At 40.0% G+C, this 21143-nt stretch overlaps 2 protein-coding genes across 3 annotated transcripts in view; both read right to left on the bottom strand.

Annotated features, from left to right (window-relative positions):
* The window catches only part of cnnm2b (cyclin and CBS domain divalent metal cation transport mediator 2b), a 44570-nt gene extending 31168 nt beyond the window's left edge, over positions 1–13402 (bottom strand). For both annotated transcript variants that reach the window (XM_039613015.1, XM_039613016.1), the window contains exon 1: positions 11747–13402. In XM_039613015.1, the coding sequence (XP_039468949.1) occupies positions 11747–13232 (1486 nt within the window). In that variant the 5' untranslated portion in view covers positions 13233–13402. The remainder of the gene's footprint in view (positions 1–11746) is intronic.
* Positions 13403–14114: 712 nt separating this feature from the next.
* Positions 14115–20815, bottom strand: as3mt (arsenite methyltransferase). Its single transcript, XM_031753648.2, has 11 exons — positions 20663–20815; positions 20285–20333; positions 18468–18595; positions 18238–18388; positions 17843–17979; positions 17683–17752; positions 17489–17570; positions 17280–17411; positions 16473–16612; positions 16264–16386; positions 14115–15414 (listed from the first exon to the last, which is right to left on the bottom strand). The coding sequence occupies exons 1-11, from the start codon at positions 20677–20679 to the stop codon at positions 15307–15309; spliced, it is 1137 nt and encodes a 378-aa protein (XP_031609508.1). The 5' UTR covers positions 20680–20815; the 3' UTR covers positions 14115–15306.
* Between the last annotated feature and the right edge of the window lie 328 nt (positions 20816–21143).

The raw sequence follows: 21143 nt of genomic DNA, 5'->3' as shown, positions 1-21143 counted from the left end.
TTCGGGCCTGTGAAGGGCCCGTCTTGGGCTTTTCCTCTTGCCAGTAAATGGAGAGACGGACAGTGTGCCCGGTGTTATCAATGAAGCCAGCCTCTTGGCTCTCCAAAAAGTGCAGCTTGGAAGGCATCCATAGCAGGGCATTAGGCCTGGAGGTTTGTGTCGTTTGTAATTTATAACACTGAGGGAAATGGGTAAGAGGACAATATGGAGAGAAGAGGGAGAGAGGGAATGTAGGAGGAGGGGGATGGGACTTTGCTACACAAGCAAGTGGCTCTGCTTCCTTTAGTGTGCTGCACAGAGCCTGGTTACTAGGCTGACCAAGCTGCAGAGTCTTCTGTCCCTCTCTGAGGCACAGCCTGAATGGGCCTTATTTTTCTTTTTACTCAAGTCAAAGTTAGAAACAAACCACAAAAAGATACAGTCTTCTATATAGACAAAAATGCAGTGCTGGAATGTAACTAAGTACTTTTACTCAACATTTTCTTGGCCAAGTTTCCCTGGAAGAGAAGATTTTAATCTCAAGGAACTTCCTGGTGATTAAAGATTAAATAAAAACACAAAAAAACAAAACATAAGTACATAACATCTTTTTTTAAAACTAAGTTTAATGCATTGCAATTATCTGACACCTTTAGCAGCCTTCATGATGTTTTGATTCCTTTGTTGGTTCATATTTGATCACTACTTCTCTAATAAATGTTTAGACTGGGCAATAGATTAATGCCAGAGGAGAGCAAACAAGCAAACAAAAAACCCACAAAATTTCCATGCCATGGCACTGATTTGTTAAGTAGATGAGAGCACATTTAAACAACAAACCCAGTAAAAACAGCTCTTGAGATTTTTTCTTATAGTTCTTATACAGCCTTATAGTCCAGAAGTCGTCTGGACTATAAGGCTTAAAACAAGCAATGTGAAGCAATAATTTGTTCATTCATTTCCATAAGAAGTATATTAAAAATACATTTTAAATCAAATAACTATGACACTAAAAAGCTGCTTGCACATTAATGCATCACTGAAAAAACCTAATTATATAAAGCATAATTGTATATTAGTCCCAGGCGCTATTCTATAGCCTCAAAGTATTAAAGACAAAAGAAGTTAAGTACATCAGCCCATTGTACATTTATACCCAGTATGTAGTAGCAGCCAGTCGCCACTTTTCTCCACATGAGAGAGTCAGTAGGATGCCGGTTAATCAGTGCTAATGGCTTTCATTAAGAGGAGTCTCACTATCTCCATGTTTCATTATGGAATGCCATCTCTAGAGCCTGCTAGAGTTTCCAGTGGGACAGACTGACATAGAGGCGGCTTTACAAATTTGTACATTTCAACCCCTGCTAATAAGACATAATGATTACCGCAATACAGTGATCATCATCATCACTCTTCTCCTCCTACTAATCACCATACGGCGACACTAATGGCAGCAATTTCCCTTCATTTCATAACAATGACATCATGCACAACACCCAAATTACCCTGATAATATCTTAAAGACATAACCACAGTCAGAGCAAACAGTTCCTCTCAGCAGAGACAAAATGAATGACACTTTGCATACGACTACCTAAAGGATTTTTTTTTAATATATATTAAATATGTAATGGTGACATTTCAAATATCAGCTTAAGGGTGATTTTTGCTCTTTTTGCCATCAAATGCAAAAAAAGAGCATCTTTTAAGTGTCTTTCCAACAAGATAAGTGGTTTCTTGCTTTAGAATAGAATTTCTTCTAAAAATCTTGGAATATAATGACAGCAAAACTGTAGGCTTATAACAATAAATCGGTTAAACTTGGTGCCTTTTTGTGTCTGTGTGTCTGGATGCATGTGTTTTATATTCTGGGCGACAGAAACAGAAAGTCTTTCTGGTGTATCATCATCATCAGTCTTTGAACGTTTAGCAGCAAAAAATAATGCGAAAAAAGATGGAAGTCAACAAGGCAAAAATTGGAAAATGTCGATATTCAGATAAAAGATTGATTAACGCCTACAGTTCATTTCTCTACTCCCACTAAAGTCTTAGATTATACAATCCCAAAACAGAGGCTGTAAATCAGAGTATCTGCACTATGGAGATGATCATTTCACATTTGTTTAAAGAGGAGCAAAGGGGCTATCAAAATTAATAAATTTAAGTACAAATGCATGTAAGTGCAAATATCTGATCTTCCATTCAGGTAACTTACAGTTAAATCCAGGCCAACAGAGTAAATGAAAACATGAGGCTGTTCTGTTACATCATACACCTCTCAGCCTCGGTCTCCTGTTACAGTAATACCTGCATGGCCACATCAATTACAAAGTCTAAATAATCTGTTAACGAAATAACGGGCAGGTGCAGTGTGAGCTCTGTTTTGGGAAGCAGCTTATTAAAAGCAACGTGGGGGTGGCTGCATTCTGGATTGCATAATAACAAATTTTTTCATGGCTACAGATCCTAGGCAACATGCGCTGGAAGCAGATTCGGCTCCTTAACTACATGCAACACAAAATTACAAAAGCCATTCCTTCAGGAGCAGCCATCGTCAGAGACTACCAGAAGTTATAAGAGTCACTAATGAGTCTGCACTCAAGTTACTAGGTAGAAATGATGTGAAGTGACATGCACTGCAGTGTCGAGAAAAAAGAACTGCGGTTTTTAAAATGTGCTCAAGATAGATGTTTGCACCAACATCAGAGACAATACAATACAGTGTTTGGATTTCTGTGCAATGTGTTCTGACCATAAGAGACCTTACAGTAGTACAGTAATACCACTATACTTTCTACAATAAGTGCTTCAGGTTTATCCCACTCACTGCCTTGGTACAATATGGGACTTTTTCTCAAGTGACTACAGTGATAAAAACAATATTTGTGGATGTTCATAAAAAGCCCATTGTCACTCACACATAAGCTGCCCATTGAGTCACTGGGATTACAAACAAATAAATCTGCCATACAGAAGCAAGGACGTGAGATTACAGAGGTTTATATCAAAAGTCTTCCATGTCAGATCTCCACACTTGTTACTCTTCAAAGTAAGCCTTGATAAAATGTCAACTATAAAGCAACAGAGACCTTTTTGTGTGTTTTAACCCCTTTTGGATAGTAGTGCAGTCTAATTTCTACTATACCTTTGGATGACTGTACACAGGTTTGCCAAGTGGGTCAAATTTGGAGGCTAAAGCATTTGGTGCTACTTCCAAATATAGCAAGCTGAAACTGACATAGTTGTTTGTTTGCAGGAGTTGTAGGCCAGCAGTACTGCTTAATACCATAGCCTACGTGAATAGAGACTGGATTACACCTAAAATCTCAATTTTGACATCAGGATACATTACAGTCAACGGCAAATCTGCAAAACTGTGGACAAGCTGCACTGGTATTAGGTGGCAAATACACAGCTTGGGGTTCCAGGAAGAAAATAAATGTAAAGAAAAGTCATAATGCCAGATCAGACAGGCTTTGGTAATGCACTGCGGCTAGATTGACACTCCTTAACTGTTGTACTAATCGGGTCTTAACAGCCTACTCCATGTTGTACCAGAATCTGAAGAATGTGGGGCAATTCAAAAACTAGTCTTGTAACACAACAAACTCAAGAGTTTAACCCAGTCAATATCAAAATCAGCAAAGGTCAAGAGTGCATCCATTCAGTGTTGGGAAAAGGTTTGGGGTTTTTTTGTAATAAGTTACAGATTACTAGTTAACCTGATAACATGTGATAAGTGCTTTTATACTTCATCATCAATGAAGCTTATTGCAGTTATTGCAATTACAATGCAGTTACTTTTTGATTACTTGTCTAATAAATTAAATTGGGCAATAAAGCAGAAATGTCCTTAACAGGCTTCAGCAATGTCAACAATTTTTTTACAGCTTGCAAACAGGGTTTAGACTTGTTTACCAGCAGCAGATTAATGGCAAAGATTTAAAAAAAGAAAAATCACTTCATTTCTGTACCCTGGCATTGTTGGCGGGTCATAGCATGGCCATTTTTTACATAAATGTGCACAAAGTTGACTGGTGAATGAGAACAAATTCAAACAACAGACACAAAAAACAATGCTAAACGCCTTGAGGCGACTGTTGATTTGGCGCTATATACATAAAATTGAACTGAACTGAACATTTGAGCACAAATTGCTAATACATCAGCTTTTTGGAACGATCAGTATTAACTACATTTACATTTACTGCACAGTCTCACACCAACTTTCATTCTGAATTGACAGAAATTCGATATTCATGCATTCGTGGATGTCAAAAGTAACTAACCAACTTGACTTCACTGCTTGGGAATTACAATAAGTAAGATTTCAGCTACAGCTGGTTTTCATCCATTGAATGAGTTTATGAAAATGAACTTACAAAGTCTTTAAATTTCCATTACAAAATCTAGTAACCATTACATCATCTTCATTTTTTCTTTTTCACAATTGTGTTACCCTGGAGCTTAAACAGTTATGAAAAATCAAACTCACACAATGTGCAAGTGTAAGTAATGCTAATAGAAAATGTCAGTTTGTTTGGTTTTTAATCAAATGTTTTTCTTCAGCCAACAAATGTGATGTTTGCTATTAGAGAAGGCCAGGAGGAGCACTGTGTCTTTGTGGATCTAGAGAAAGCATATCACAGCGTGCCAATAGAGGAACTGTGGTACTGCATAAGGAAGTCAGGAGCGGCTGAGAAGTACGTGAGTGTGGAGCAGGACATGTATGAGGACAGCATGAGAGTGGTGAGGTGTGCAGTAGAAGTGACAGATGGGTTCAAGTGAAAGGTGGAGTAGCCTTACATCATAGATCGGCTCTAGGCCCCTACTTGTTTGCAATGGTGCTGAAGAGATTTATAGATGACGTCAGGAAAAAAGCTTTGTAGATTATGATGTTTGCAGACAACACTACGATCTATAGTTAGAGTAGAGAGCAGGCAGAAGAGAGCCTGGAAAGGTGGAGAGAAGAGGAATTAAAGTCAGAATACATGAGTCTGAATGAGAGGGAGACCGATATAATAGTGAGGATGCGAGTAGGAGAGGTAGTGACGGCGGATGAGTTTAAATAGGCATGGTGGAGCAGATGGAGACAAGTGTTGGGTTGATTTATCAGAGAAGGGTAGGGGAAGATGTAGTGAGACTTGCTTTGATAAATTATTTAGAGACAGGGGCACTGACAAAAACACAGGAAGGGGATCTATAATAATAATGATAATAATATATGGTACATGCCTCTCTGCCAGACAAATATAGTGTATTACAGAGTTTAAGTGGTGCAGAGGGTGGTCAGGATTATCCATGATGGATAACAGTGACCTCCTCGCTACACCAGCTCCACAAGTTCCAATTTGCAGCCAATCATAGAGCCGGCCTTACCAGCAAACCACAGCAAAGTCCACCGTGCTCACCACAATTAACTGATAAAAAAAAAAAAATCACCTTTGTTTTGATTGACAGATTGAAGGATCTCAGCTTCCTTAGGAACTAAAGTCTGCTCATTCCCTTTTAGTATATAGCCTCCGTGTTGGTCTTCCAGTTCAGCCCAGGTACTTGTACATCTCTACTACGTCAATATCCTGTCCCAGGATAGACACGGGTCATGTAGCCATCCTCTTCCTTCTGAAGTCAATAACCATCTTTCTGGTCTTATTCACATTAAGAAGCAGACAGTTCCTCCCAGACAGTTACACAAAATCATTAACTAGTTCTTTGTCCTCCTCCTTCTGCCACATAAACATCCAACAACTACAGAACTGTTACAGCATCTCTATATCTGGCATGAACTGCAGGTGTACAATGTGAACAGCAATGGAGACAGCACAGAGACCTTTCTGCACAGCTGCTTTAGTACACATCACCAAATCAGACAGAACACTGCTCAGTCTCACATACTATGACCTGTCTGCCAGGTGGCCAGTAATCCATGAGATGGTGGATGCATTTACTCACATGTAGCTTTTCTTCTCGTATCATCCAGTTCTGCATCTCTGCACTCCATTGTGCATATGGTACTTTCTAGTGAATGCTTTCTAGTTCTGTTCTTTCTACAGCATTTTCCTCCTCAGCTTTTTTTCAGTAAGGAGTCTTAATGCCATCGTTTACCATTTTTAAATTTTTTTTTTTCCCAGCACCTGAAAGCGTATGATCTGCACAAATTGCTGGTGAACACAATGTGGAATTAAGGGAGAAGATCTGTTCCACAATAGTTCAGAGTGTGTTATTGTAACACATTCAGGTCTGCTAGGGTCTGTTTGGATATGACCGACGAAAATTTCCTCACTGGACGGTCTGCGCAAGGATCTGTGCAGATGTCCGCATCCCTGTCTGTTTTTTTGCGTGCCTTATCTAAGCCATCAACTACGCATGCAGACCTTTAAGTAAGTATAATAGGATAAGTATTACAAGTATAATGGAAATAGCTACTCAGCCATGGTGTCTCCAGCTGTCCGTGTCTATGTCCACAACTTGGTATAATCAAGGCTTTAAGCAGTACAGTATACTAGCTCATATGACCACAGATTAGCCACAGATAGACATTTTTATTTACATCAACTCTTTATTCAGGTTTACTAGATAGAATTTAGTTCTTTCATCAGCCAGAAAATACAAAGTCTGGCATCATTTTGAGACCATAAATGATATCCCTGAAAAGATGATGTGAGTACTTTTGCAGTTTATTCATTAACCTCAAAGACAGCTTATCATGTAAAACATGTAAGTATATACATGTAAGTGTTCAGTGGGCCTGGTCAGTCCCACTCACATTAGATAATCATGCTGCATCCTGGTTACCTCAGCACATGCAGATTACCAATGCTTTTTCAGGTGTTGTCGGCACGTGGCCTTTAAAGGGTAGTTATTAAATAATTCTCCGTAATGTAGTACTGTGCTTACTATATATAAACTCTACTTTCTCAAAAACTCAAACAATTTTCTGGTATTCCCAAATGATTAAGTTAATAAATGACTTGTCTGGTTCAATCAGCAACAATAAGTGAACTAAGCGCATGAATTAACGGCAACTAGTGAACTAGAAAAATCCTTTGTCAGGTGCTGTCTTAATAAAAAGAAAAGCAATAAAAATTTCATCGTGACGGATTACCCAATGTGCTTTCAATAGGCTTCTCCAAAACTACGTCCAGAGCTGGAAAATCTGGCGGCAGTGAGTTATTCATCGCTTTTAGTAAACGGGCTATAACACGCATTAACAACTTGTGTGGGCCTTTAAACTGAGTCACAGACAAGAAGTTACCAAACAACAGGTTACTACAACAGAGGTTTTCTGGCTTCTTTCTCAAAGACGTCCTAAAAGGGTTGCAGAAACAGAGGAATATGTTTACAACAAGTGAATAATTTTTGTTCTTATAAACCATGCAGACAGGTGCCTGAACAAATAAGCAGAAATCACAAGTGATATGATTATAAAAAGATCAGTGTTTAAATAATAAACAAATTTGTATATAAATTAACACACTATGTTACGCGGGAGGTAACACGTACTTGCAACACTCAAATGCAGAGTGTTTTTTTAATGATATTACATTCCACTCGAGAGAAAATCTGCAGCCAATGCCGTCTTCTGTAATACCAAGTATAGTGAAATGCAGACAACCTTTGATTCGAGGTAATTACTTCTGATAAAGTGAGCGGCTGGCAGAAGAAGTCACGCTGAGTTCAAAGGGGTGTCCCTCATCAGGAAACATTAAGTGTTCTTACCAACATGATGTCATTTAATCCCAACACTTGATGCAGCGTTAAAAACCAAGGGTTACCAGGCAAACAATCCATCACGCTTTTTAGACATTTGCTATGATATGCTCCACACAAACCCCCAGAAAGAATAAAAACATTAAAAAACGCAACACACACAAACTGCTGTCAGTATTTCAACAAGGCCCGAAAGAGAAAAAATGAGTTTCACTTTAAGACAAAGTCCTGAGCAAAGAGCCTGCGAAGGCTGCTGAATCTGAATTAAGCATAGATTGGCCTATATTGCAGCAATTAGGGAACTAGTTCAAGTCGTGCCAGTTCTCATGTAGGTTCTTTTACACTGGGGACTTTTACTCTAAAACAGTGAAGAATACAGTGTAGTCTGGGCTAGGAAACAGTGGTTGAATTGAAAAGACCACGGTGGAATGAACTTTTAGTCATTTAACAGCAGAAAAGGTTTGCAGATGAGTGCTGTGCTGTGAAAGCAGAATGTGCCAGGGAATCATTTCTGCATAATAACTTGTAGGCATGACTAAACAGTAAGCACGTGAAATAATATATTTATCACCAGCACGCAGAAGAATAACCACATCAATCACACACGCAATTTGAAAATAGAAGATAAGACAAAGTGACTCTAAGTGCCCGTGCATCTGATGCTGTACGAGTGGCCCGGCTTCCCCAGAATCAGAAAGCAGAGTGGTGTAGAGGAACATGTGTGCATAACCTGATTTGAGCTCTCATGCCTACGGTAAATCCATTCCTCCTCTCAAAAAGCTTGGAACACTGCATGTGAAGGAGTGACTAACTTGCACTTTCAGGAATATCGCACATAACTGGAAGCCAGAAGGGCAGCTAAATTCTTGTTTTTGCCCCAGCTACTTGGTTTTGTCCCAAAAGGCACTCACTGACCCACTCATTAACGGGTAAACCTGCAGCTTGACAAGAAACCCCCAGATGACAGTAATTGTTGCAGTCGCAGATGGAGAGCAATTAATGAAGGGGTCAGAAGTTTCCAGAAGTGTGTCTGCCTGCATTAAACACCTCCTGTATGAATCTCACTGTAACCCTTGACCTAGGACAATGATGGAGCTGGGTAAAACATAAGCAGGGTCACACACATTGATTATGGTGGCTTTCAAGTAAAATGAACACTTCTGAGAATGTTTTTAAATCATAACGAAGAGTAGAATCAGCATCACAGTGAATTATGTAATGCTGCACAGTCTGAAATCCTCTCTTACAAATCCACAACTGTGAAGAGGAACCAACTTATGAAAAAAGTTCTGATCCAATGCAAAGCAGCACCATCTGCTCTAACACAGTCTCTACCGTGAGCAGCATGTTTTGGGACTGTTTCTTTTTTTTTTTTTGTAACCGACTCCAAACGACTATGCAGCTCCGCAAGCGGCATCAAATTAATTAACAATGACTTACAATACAAAGCACTTTGAACTGAGTGTGTGCTGTGAACAGAGCCAGATTGACGGGAAACTTTGACCCCGCAGCCCTCCCTACAGTAGTTGCTTATGACTTGCCTCCCTTGAATTCCCCTCTGGTGCACTGCCAGCAGCACAGACGCTATACCCTCCAGAGCTGAGTGTTTATGATTAAGTATGCAGGTGTAATGATGCGAAAACTTAATGTATTCGTCTTTTAGTGGGAGTATGTGAACAGAATTCACAAATTGCCACTAACTACTGCAAACAGATACACCCGGTTACCCATTTACAAACATATCTTAGATGAATGGAGCTGAATTATTTAAAGCATCATTATGCAACAAGACACTCTCTCTGCTAACAGGCAAAATACTTCTACAGAGAAAAACTTCACATTATTTTATTAATTGTCTCTCGTTTTTTGAGTATTTCAAACCAAAGTATGTCACGGCTGCTTAGGCAGCAGCTTTTATTTAAACATAAACTCAGTATTAGGTATATAAAAAGTATTTGGATGCTGTGGACAGAAAATGAACCGATGCTCCGGGATATTTAATGAGGTGCATGTAGATGTTTTAAACTCCGACCAGATCTACAGCTTGTCCACAAATTGAGGAATGACTCCAAAGCAAACTAAGCATGAGTGGAAAAGTGGCACAGTGGTTATGACTATTGCCTCACAGCAAGAGGGTCCTGAATTTGAGACTGTCAACTGCCTGGCATCTTTTTTGTTTGGTATGTGGATGTTGTCCCTGCGCCTGTGTGGTATCGCTCCATTCACATTAGGCTAATTAGTGATTCTAAATTGCCTGGAAGCATAAGCGGCTGTCCTTTTCTCTCTGTGATAGATGGGTGACCAGTCAAGGTTGTACCCCACCTCTTATCCCATGACAGCTGGGATAAGCTCCAGCCCTGCATGCCCCTGAACTGGATAAGGAGTTAAGAAAGTGGATAGATAGAAAAATATCCATCTAATTAAAAAGAGCAAAAAACTGTTTGTTTCAGTTTATTGTTTTTTGTCAAAACAAATTGTGCAGGAGTGTAATTATTAATCACTAAATCTCCATCAGAGCATGGAACATTTTCCTTCCTTAAGAAGAAAATGTCACTACCTTACAAAAATAAACACTTCACACAAGTTTGAAATATGGTGACTAGTGAATCAACAACCCAATTATTTTCTTCAAAACAGTTTCCAGTTAATGTTCTGCAATATTACTTATCAGTGAAGTGACTTGTGGATTCAGCGCCATTGTGTAGCACACACATGCACAGGAACACAGGTAAACACAAACATAAAAACATTCACTAAATGGTTGTAAAACACAAAATCTTAGTCATCAGATGTCTACTACAATCACAACAGATATATGCAATAATAAAAAGAAATTGCAAATATTTGCTGATCTTAGTATTCTGATAATATAACAGGATGGTGAACTTTCTCTGTTTACTCGGAAAACTGTCTGACTAGTCAGCTGTGATGAAAATAAATAAACAAACACCCCCCTCCCCAAATAGTATATTATGTAATGCTAATTTGGCAGAGGAACTACACCTAATTTCTGGTAATGGAGCTCGCTGATTTGTTCTGTTTTTCCTCCCAATTAATCCTCTTAAAATAAAGCAAATATTCTAATAAGCGCACAACAGTCATGTTTTTTTTCCCACAGTTTTAAGAGTTCGTAAATCAGCTGCTGACAGGTGTGTCTGTGTATGCATCAGTCCAGCACCAAATCTACAAACACTTTCCAGGAATAACTTAGTCAGAAGCAACAACAGTTAGGGGGTTGGCTATGCAAAACATCAGATAAACCGTGGGTGAGGTAAACATCTTTCTCAAACACCATGCGCATACAAATACACACAGCACATGGGGGGCTTGAGGGTGTTAGAGGCTGTTATTCATTATCCACACGACTGCATTCCAGGATTGGACAAAGAAAGAGTTATCGCCACCATCACTCTGAAGCAAGCGCATGAGAGGCAGACAGGGATTTAAGCAGGTTCTCAAACAAGATGCCCCCACCTGATAACCTCAGCACTGCCGTTGCACTATTCCCACATCTCCTAATGCATTTACAAATGAGAGAGAGGGAGAGATGAAAGGAAGGGGAAAGTGTGAAAAAGGTTGAATAGGAGGAGGGCAAGGCATGAGGAGGAAAAGCAGGAGGAGAGAGAGAGTGTGAACATTAACACTTAATGGAAGTGATGGAGAATGATAAGGACACCTGCTTCTCCGCTTTACAGGAAGTGACCTGTGAAGATCTGGCAACTACACCTGTGGCAGATTCAGTGTTGTCTGAGGGGAAAAGAACCTTTGCTGCTATCCTCCCCCATCTCTTTTCCCTCCAGTACAAGAAATTTATTGAGGAATTCCTTCTTTTTATTGCTCAATATCTGATTTTAGACATTTGACCTATAGATACACCACATGCACTCAGTGTTGAAAGGTCAAAACTGTGACTCCTTGCATCATAAACTATTACATAACTCATGTATCTACCTTGCCTTATCCAACAAAGAGGGTGGTCATGTGAAAGACCAGCCTAGAACAGACATCAACCTTTAACACATTCCAGGTGTCAAAGGTTGATGCAAAACTCTCTTACCTTTTTTAAACTCCTCCAGCATTGCGTCAAGCTTGGTGTCATTGAACACAAAATGCAACGGGTGGCTGTAAAACTTTGTGATGGTTTTGAGCGGAGTGCAATCATCCGGGTCCACGAAGGCCAGGTCCTTGACTAAGAGCAGATCCACTATATTGGACCTCTCGCCCTCGAAAACGGGGATGCGCGTGTAGCCGCTCTTCATGATCTCGGACATGGTATTGAAGTCCAGCGTTGCATCCCCAGGAATCATGAAGCAATCCCTCAGCGGCGTCATCACGTCCTCTACAGTCTTAGTCCTGAGCTCCAGCGCGCCCTGGATGATGTTCAGCTCCTCTTTCACCAGATCGTTGTAGGGGTCCGTAACGCGCAGCATCTCCAGAAGCTTCTCTCTGTTGTACACGGTTCCTATCTCCTGTCCGAGCAGGTAGTCCAGCAGCTTACTGACTGGGTAGGACGCAGGGAAGGTAAGCAGCATGAAGAACTTGGTGAGGAATATGGTGTTGGCTCCCACAGCGAGGCCGTGCCTGGAGCAGATGGCCTGTGGCACGATTTCCCCAAAAATGACTATACCGATGGTGGACATGACAACAGCAATCAAGCCCGAACCGGCGATATCATCCAGCAAGATGGTTAGCGTGGTGTTCACTAACACGTTCCCGAGCAGAAGAGAGCACAACAAATAATTCCCTTGGCTCCTGACCGGCTCTATTTTTTTGGCGTAATTCTTCTCCCTTTCCGTGCCGCAGTTCTGGACTATCTGGAGCTCCATGGGGTCCAGAGCCATGAGCCCCAGGTTCAGCCCGCTGAACATACCGGACAGGCAAAGCAACATGGAGATGAAGATGACCTGGAGCCAGAAAGGCAGCAGAAACTTTTTCTCCTCCACCACTATCACTTTGGTGTCATCCCCATCGTGGTAGATCCAGGTGTTCTCCGTCCGCGGGTCGTGCATCCCGGCCACGGCTGGTGTCGAGGTGGCGATGCAAAGGTAATACGTTTTACTCCTCTCCGTCTTTCGCAGAGGTTTGACCTCAATTTCAACTATACCGGATGTCTTTCGATTCAGGATGATGTAGGGCAATATCATTATATCCGAAGTCCTAAAACCACAGGGATGCAAGCCGGACGAGTCCTCCTGGCTCTGGTTATCCCCCGAGGAGCTGTCAATGCTCCCAACCGCCCGGCTCCGCTCATGTTCCGTGAAAGCAATTTTGGACCAGGTCTCGTTGTTGATGTTCTGCCCGTACACTCTTAATTTTACCCGAGAGCGCTCACTCACCCGCAGGTAGCCCTTATCCATGAAGGAAATGTCGTCCGTGTCCTCCAGTCGGAGCCCTATGATGACGGTCTCCTCGGACCCTTCCTTAGCACTTGTCGGGGTGACACAGCAGCCAGTGACAGTTAAGAAAATCATCGCCAAAGCTCGGACCCGGTTAAGTGACGCCATTTTTGCAGCGGTGGGTGCTTGGGATAACGGTTCTGCCATATTGATAACAACTGGAAACCAACCTCCTGAATGAAAAAGGCTTTTAAAAATCAGAGCCAGTCGGAGTCCGCCTTCATCTCCGCCCAGGGTTGCCGTGACTTGTGCATCAGGACCTGCTCGTTCCCACTACGTGTCCGACACTGATGACTCGCGAGCGCAGGCTTACGGGCCAACTCGTGCCTCCCCTGGTGTCCCCGATACAGGCGACGGCGACGACCAATCGGGAGGTTCCGCTGGCCGGGAGGCGGGGCGTCCGCAGCCTCCTTGGCGAATCAAATTCCAAAACAAGTGCACCTCATGTTAGGAGACAGATAGGACTTTACTCGTGACTTCTTAAAACATATCATGCTAGAAAAGACAACCACAATAAACAGTTTAAATGTCAAAAAAGGCATGTGCAAAGATTAAAGGTTAACTAAAATAAATACTACAACATGTTTTATCTATATAGAGACTATCATAGGTTGTGACAAGTTAATTTGTTTTTTTGCTATCGCATTGCATCATGCTGCATGCTGAAACTCCGAAGCACTATCTATATCATGTCTTATTTTAATGATAGGTATTACAGGGGACAGTAATATGTTCATAGACTGCCTAACTTAAAGAGGTTAAAGTTGTCAAAACCAGAAAACACACACATACATGTACGTCATTGAGATGTGTAATACAAAAAACAATTTCTTTAACACAATTACTTCTTATTAACCTATTTATCTTTTCCTCCTTTAAACTTAAAATGAAACTAAAATGAGAGATCCTGACCACCATGGCTTGAACTGGTGCCCTTAATCACAGCTTTTCCCCAAATACAAATGTGCATTTGTACCTTTGGAAATAATGCACTACATCATAGGAGCAAAGATGAAAATAGAAGAGTCATTTCGTTAATTATTATTTATTGTGTTTTATCAGAAATAACACATAACCATCACAATAACGGTAGATAATTTGTACACTTTTGTTGAAGCACATCTTAAAGCCAGTCTGCAAAATAATTAAGCACCGATTTACTAAAACACAGGTTTTAAGGTAAGTAAAAAGTATTGTGTGAATAAACAATGTCAGTTTTATGGGTAAGAAAATAATTAGACTAAGTAGGCATATGACAAAATGAGGCACAAATGAAGAAGGTGCTCTTCTTAATACTGCTCATGGTTGTTAAAAGGTTTTAAATTTGTTGCATTTTTATTTAACCTTACTATAAAGTTTTCCTTTTATCTATACCATATAATTATGTTAATGAATTGTTACCATATTGAATTCTTTCATAAAATATTAACTGGGAGCACTTGCAGAACCCTTAAATCCCTCAAAGTGATATTGTTATCTTGTTTGCGCAAGATAATTTATAGCCTAGGTACTCAACATGTGGCCTGTGGGCCAGTGTCAGACTTCAAAAATGTTATGTGGCTTCTAATCACCCTTGATTCAACAACAGCTCAGTCAAAACCATTGTATAGTACCAGTGAAAACTAGAAGCAGGGAGCATATCTCTCCAATTTTAACTCTTTTTTTGACATTATGGCAAAATAAACCACCCTAACCTTAATTTAAAAAAAAAAAAAAAAATAGTTGGTGCAATTTAACAATCACCTCACTAATGGTTAGCAGCAGATACCAACATGAACCACCACAATCTGATAAGACACAAAGTCAAACTAAAATTGTTTGATGTGAGATTTTTTTTTCCTATGGCCCTGAATCATATGCTGGCTCCTTAAATTGGCTCATATGCACTTTAAGCAACTTCAAATACAAACACTTTGATTACACAATAAAACATTTTAAAGTCATCAGCAGAACTCATGTCCTTCACATAGTCATGCAGTATGTGAAGCAAATGATGGCTTTGTGTAATTGCAATGCAGGGTGTTCCAAAGTGAAACTAAAACTGGATTAGCTGAGTTGTCTCCATTATACACTGGGTAGGTGAAGTTGTTTGAGCAACCAGTATCAACCAGTAACATGATTATGTTTAATTAAAATGAATTAATTAATGGAAGTTCACCAAACATGTAGGCATTATTGGTAGGCAGGAAGCTGAGCCTGTTTCTTTGTGCTCTTCCCACCATCACTTGCAGCAGCCAGCAGACTGTGTGCTGCAGCATCCCCCAGTGGCTGATGCAGGGCCTTGCACACCCAACATCAGGGCCAGCTCAAAAGGGTCCTCAATGCCAGCCTGTATGAATAATTGAGCCAAGCAGAAGCATTAAAAGAACAAGCACCCAGTTACATGTATGTATCAAGTAATATCTGTGTTTCATCCCAAATCACTGTAAGCAAGGTCAAAAAATTGACGAAGTGAATCCAGGTACTATTATGGTACATTATAACAGAACACCGGCTCTTCTATATGGAGTCTTTTTATGGCCCTGTGCTTCTTTTATCAGTCGCTGGTTGTTCATTAAGTCACAATTTCAAAGCAGCTGTTCTTTCCATGAAGAAGACCAAAGGCTTTTTTTATTACTATTATCAGCACACTGCTGTGGTGATTAGAGAAAACTCTTTCAGACAAGACTTCAATTCAGGGGGCAGTTCAAAATGTTAATAATGAGGTGGATTTTGATAAGCCTTTACCATTTTAATTTACTTCTATTTCCAATATCAGAAGAGAAAAAAATCTTTAATGAATGGTTAACAAGTTAGAGTACTCATTTTAAAAAAATGTAAAGCGGTGCTGTTAGAGGTGTATGTGCATAAAATGATTGTAAGCCCTGATAAAATGGTATTCTATTAGCTGAGTGTAGAACATTCCTTCTTGTTCAAGGTTCCCCAGCATGACTCCACAGTCTGGTTATGAGTCCAAGACAGCTGCTTGACCTTGCGCTTGTGCATGTGTGTATGTATGTTTGAGGGGTACGTGAACGTCCAAGAATGTACAGCATGCAGAAGCACATGCATGTGTGTTTGTGAGCGCAGTTTGACAGAGGCGCTCTGCCCTCTGGGCGTGTCACACAAATTGATACCAGAAACACACTGACCCCTAATGTGTAAAAGACACATCCAAGAATTTAAACACAACACTGACCTTAGGTTTGACTCCACAGGGCCCAGTGGGGCCCCCCAGTGGCTGAAAAGTGAAGTCCTCTGCAAATCTGGAATGTGTCAGTATGTTGGCCACCTCTCCATCCACCTCCACAACTTCATTGGCCTACAAAATACATCCAAATCTGAAATCATTTGCATAGTTTAAGTGAGCAGAAAGCATTATGTTCTTCTAATTCAGAATATACAGACCTTGAAGGTGTACTGACAGTCAAACTGGAAACTATCCTCTGCCCCTGTCATGCCCCCATTATATATGACTTGGCAGTTCTTGGTGTTCCCTTTGGGGACCTTAAACAAGCGGTATGTGGCAGAAACAAACTTGAAGTTGCCTGTATTAAACACACCAGGTTGAAATTAAAAAATAAATAAATAAATTTCAGGTCATACACGAAGGTTAGCAGCTCTCAAAATCTAAAATAACTTGGAATCATGTAATGTTACATTAGTTGTAACTATAGCTACATAAATATAGGTTAGGAGAAAACCAGCAGTGACATTATAGTGCAGGCTAACTTAGTACTCTTTATTTGCAGGGTTAATCTATAAAATGTTCTTCTTTAAGTAGTTGTGCAAAAGAATTCTCTGATAGCATCATTCATGTCGATTGTGCCTGTGTGTACAACTGACATGAATGTCACTGGATATTTACTCATTTCCAGAGCTCTGTAAACTCCAAAGATGGCTGTTTGGGAAAATCCCAGTAGATCAGCAATTTCTGAAATAATCATACCAGCTTATCTGGCACTAACAACCACGCCACATTCAAAGTTACCTAAATCACCTTTTTCCCCATTCTGATGCTTGGTTTGAACTTCAGCAGGTCATCATGACCATGTCGACATGCCTATGTGCACCGAGCTGTGTTCATGTGATTTGCTGACTAGATATTTGCATTAAAAAGCAGCTGAACAGATGTACCTAACAAAGTGGCTGTTGAGTGTAATTCTGTATCAAGCAAATAATGCAAAAGTCAAGCAAGTAAAAAAGCTGTCAAACCAAGAATGTCCTGCAGTTCCTTGTTGTCAACAGTGATGACACTGGCCGTAACCAGCCGTGGGGGGCTGAAGCCCACTTTTTCAGCCAATTGCAGGAGATCCTTCCACCAGAGTGCTCCAGCAAGGCACTCACCTGCAAAGATAAAACAGACTGTGATATTCTGGTGGGTGCTTGTCAATTTATGGCAGTAGAATATTAATTAGACGCACCCCATAACACTTTGTGATTTTTAATTTCCTCTGTTAGTCTTCCATTGCTGTAAATGTCACTGAAGTACAGCTCACCACCATCCTAATGAGGAAAAATGAGAAAGTGTATGTAAATGTGTAAATATTTTCTTTGCTCTCATAGCTTTATGATTGAAGATTTAATAACAATATTAAAAAAATGAGAAGCAGTGTACCTTAAGTACTTTGTAAGCTTCAGTCAGTACCATCCTCTTGTCTGGAGAAAGATTCACTACACAGTTGGAGCTAAGCAAAAGGAGATGATGTTCGAAACTGTTATTCTATGATTATATTAAGTTAGAACTGCACACAAATAAGGATTAGTAAGACACCTACATGATAACATCGAACGAGTCATTTTCCAGACCTGCCTCGGTCAAGGCTTCGATGTAGCCTTGGACAAAATTTATATTTGGCTTCTTGTAACCAAACTCTTTCATGTGATGGTCCACATAGGTCCTGGCCAACTCAAGCTGGAATTTTAAAAAAAAAGGCATTTATCAGAATTTATCACTATCACTCACTAGGTCCAAAAATCTTTGGTTGTATTTAAGCCATGCATGCATATAAAACAGTTTTGTCTTTACAAATTAAGAAGATGAAAAGTTTTCACTTATAAGATTTCACCAGCCTTCAATAAAGTTTTGGAGTTACATTCAATATCATTTAGCCATCAACTGGGATCCACTGATTAATCATAAGGCCAGTACAGCGATACGGATGTTCAATACCTGGCCGTCAGTCATGTCAATACCAGTGACATGGCCCTTCTCACCCACAAGCTGACTCAACATATAGCAGTCCCTCCCACTTCCACTGCCCAAGTCTAGTATCCTGCAGCCCTCTAAGCATTCTGGCACAACCAAACCACAGCCATAGTACCTGTGGAAGACAAAAACATATCAGGTTCACTGATTTTGAAGTGTGACTAGAAGAACAGAGAGGTCAGCAACCCACTAACCTAGCAGTGATTTCAGGGTGTACTTTCTTTAGTGCCTGGCGAATGAAGTCAGGGGTGGGCTGGACTGGAGCCACGCAGGCATTGGTCTTTAGGTCTGAGGTTTGCTTCAGCCTCTTGCCATAATAATCCTGTTTTGACAAAGAAACCTTGGTAACAGTAGCCCCTCATTATGAAGCAGGTTTGTATAATTCAGCAAAGGGGAGTTAAGAAAAGATAAAGGTCTAAAAATGTGAGACTAATACGAAAACCCTCAGTGTATTTACTAGTTACAAAACCTTTGCTTCAGACTATTTATTTATAAATAAACAGTTTGTTTGCTCCCGTTGTCTCAGGAACATTAATAAAATCCTTCAGGACCCATCTCACCATGATGATGCACTGTTTGAACATCTACCTTCAGGCAGATGTTTCAGAACCATAAAGATATGACCTAATAGACTAAGGAACTTAGTCTGTTAAGCTTTTATCCCTCAGCCATCAACATGCTGAACACTACTAAATTATGGACATCCAGATTCAATACAACTTACATAAACAATGTTTACATTGTTACAAGATGATCTCATGTTTACAATTGCAGTTACCCTTGGTATTTAAGTTAACACCAGCAAATTGGGAGAAGCACAATATGGAAACAATTGTGTTGTTGTTGTTGTTGTTTGTTTTATATATCCCTTGTGTTTTCCTTGGGTCATTTTTGTCCCCTGAGGACCACAGGTGTATGGAAATCGGGAGGACAATTTGTTTAGTATGTAAAAGATGGATGAAGGCACTGTGATGTCATCCAGTGGTCTTTGGACTGTTTGTTTTATGGAGATAAATGTTTAATCTCAGTTTGCTGAGATTAAACATTTATCTCCCTCATAATGTCCTCCCGATTTCCATACACCTGTGGTCCTCAGGGACAAAAATGACCCAAGGACAACACAAGGGACATATATATATATATATATATGGTAAATGGTAAATGGACTGATTCTTATATAGCGCTTTTCTACTCTCATGGAGTACTCAAAGCGCTCTATACAACATGCCTCATTCACCCAATCACACCCATTCTCACAAGCACTTTATCTACACTTAGTGCTTTCTAACAACATTCATACACATTCATACTCCGATGGATGCATCGGAGAGCAAGTTGGGGTTAGTATCTTGCCCAAGGATACTTGACATGCAGACTGGAGGAGCCAGGGATCGAACCACCGACCTTCCGATCAGTAGGTGACCTGCTCTACCTCCTGAGCTACAGCCACCCATACATACATACATACATACATACATACATACATACATACATACATACATACATACATACATACATACATACATACATACATACATACATACATACATACATACATACATACATACATACATACATACATATATATACACACACACATATATATATTCTAATTTTTATTCTCCTTTTGCACTGAGATAATTGCTATAATGGCAATACAGACTGTGATTCTGATGTACAGTATGTCAATGTCTGCATTTTTAAGGGTGCACAAAGGATAGGCTGAGAAAAACTGTTTGCATGACACACAAGGTTTTACTGTCTGACTTTGAGGCTGCACTGGAAACTGACCATACAAGTAATGGAACAAAACTGCTGGACAGACACGTTAATAAGCACAACTACGGCTAACATGGATTTATTTTTAAATGACAGATGATCTGTACAAACAGATCATTTACTCATCAGGGGGCAGATCCTGTTTAATTCTGTTTTAACAGATACATAAATACTGCAAAGAGGCTAACAACACTGTCAGGAGCAGTACCACTACCGACTGGTGTTATTTTACCTTCACGTCCACGTGAATGGTGCTATCAGAGAATGCCTTTGGACACGTACTTAAAAAAAGAAAAAAAGAAAATATGAGTTACACATTAGCCCTCCAAATACACGTTAGTAAGTTAGCCTACGCTAAGTCACTGCTAGTTCACTGGTGACTTAGAGTGATGTAGCTATAGTTACAACTAAGGTCACATTACAAGATTACAAGTATTTTAGTCTTTAACTTGACACCTTATGACTACCGTTTCTTTAAAAATAACCGTGTACGTATCATTGATCATAACAACATTAAAGGTGAAGATTCAACCTGCCACACGTCACTCGCTGAATTCAGAACAGCTACAGCTTGAAACTGGATAAAGCACAAGGATTAGGCTGTTTTTACCTCTTTCCAGGGTCCATGGTCACATTACGTGCGCTTTCCAAGTTCGCTTTAAAGAGGAAAATCTCAGTGTGCTGTCAAGTTTTCTTACTTTGGACCAATGACTGTAGCTTTGAACCAACACTGTGCGTTTCACTTCCTGTTTTACCAGCACGCCCCCTACCTGCCTCGCTGGTTAACGTCACAGCAGCAATGTGTTGCTGTATTAACTAAATGCATTTAATTTAATTTAATAGAAACAAGGCTATCAATTTCACGGGGATTTCCAAGAGGAAGCATGGGGCACTCCCACCAATCATTCAGCTGAATAATAATACATAAATTATTAAAACTCGGTGTTACAGAATATAATAATATAATATTAGATTTATAATATTGCTTTCTTGTTAAATGGTAAGGTGCCTTCCAAATGTGGTCAGTGATGGTTTATCAGTTCACAATAAAAACAGCTGTCCACCTGCAAGTACACTGTAAAATGTAATAT

The sequence above is a fragment of the Oreochromis aureus genome, linkage group 6 (assembly GCF_013358895.1).
Source record: "Oreochromis aureus strain Israel breed Guangdong linkage group 6, ZZ_aureus, whole genome shotgun sequence".
Lineage (NCBI taxonomy): Eukaryota > Metazoa > Chordata > Actinopteri > Cichliformes > Cichlidae > Oreochromis > Oreochromis aureus.
This window is presented reverse-complemented; position numbering and strand designations above follow the sequence as displayed.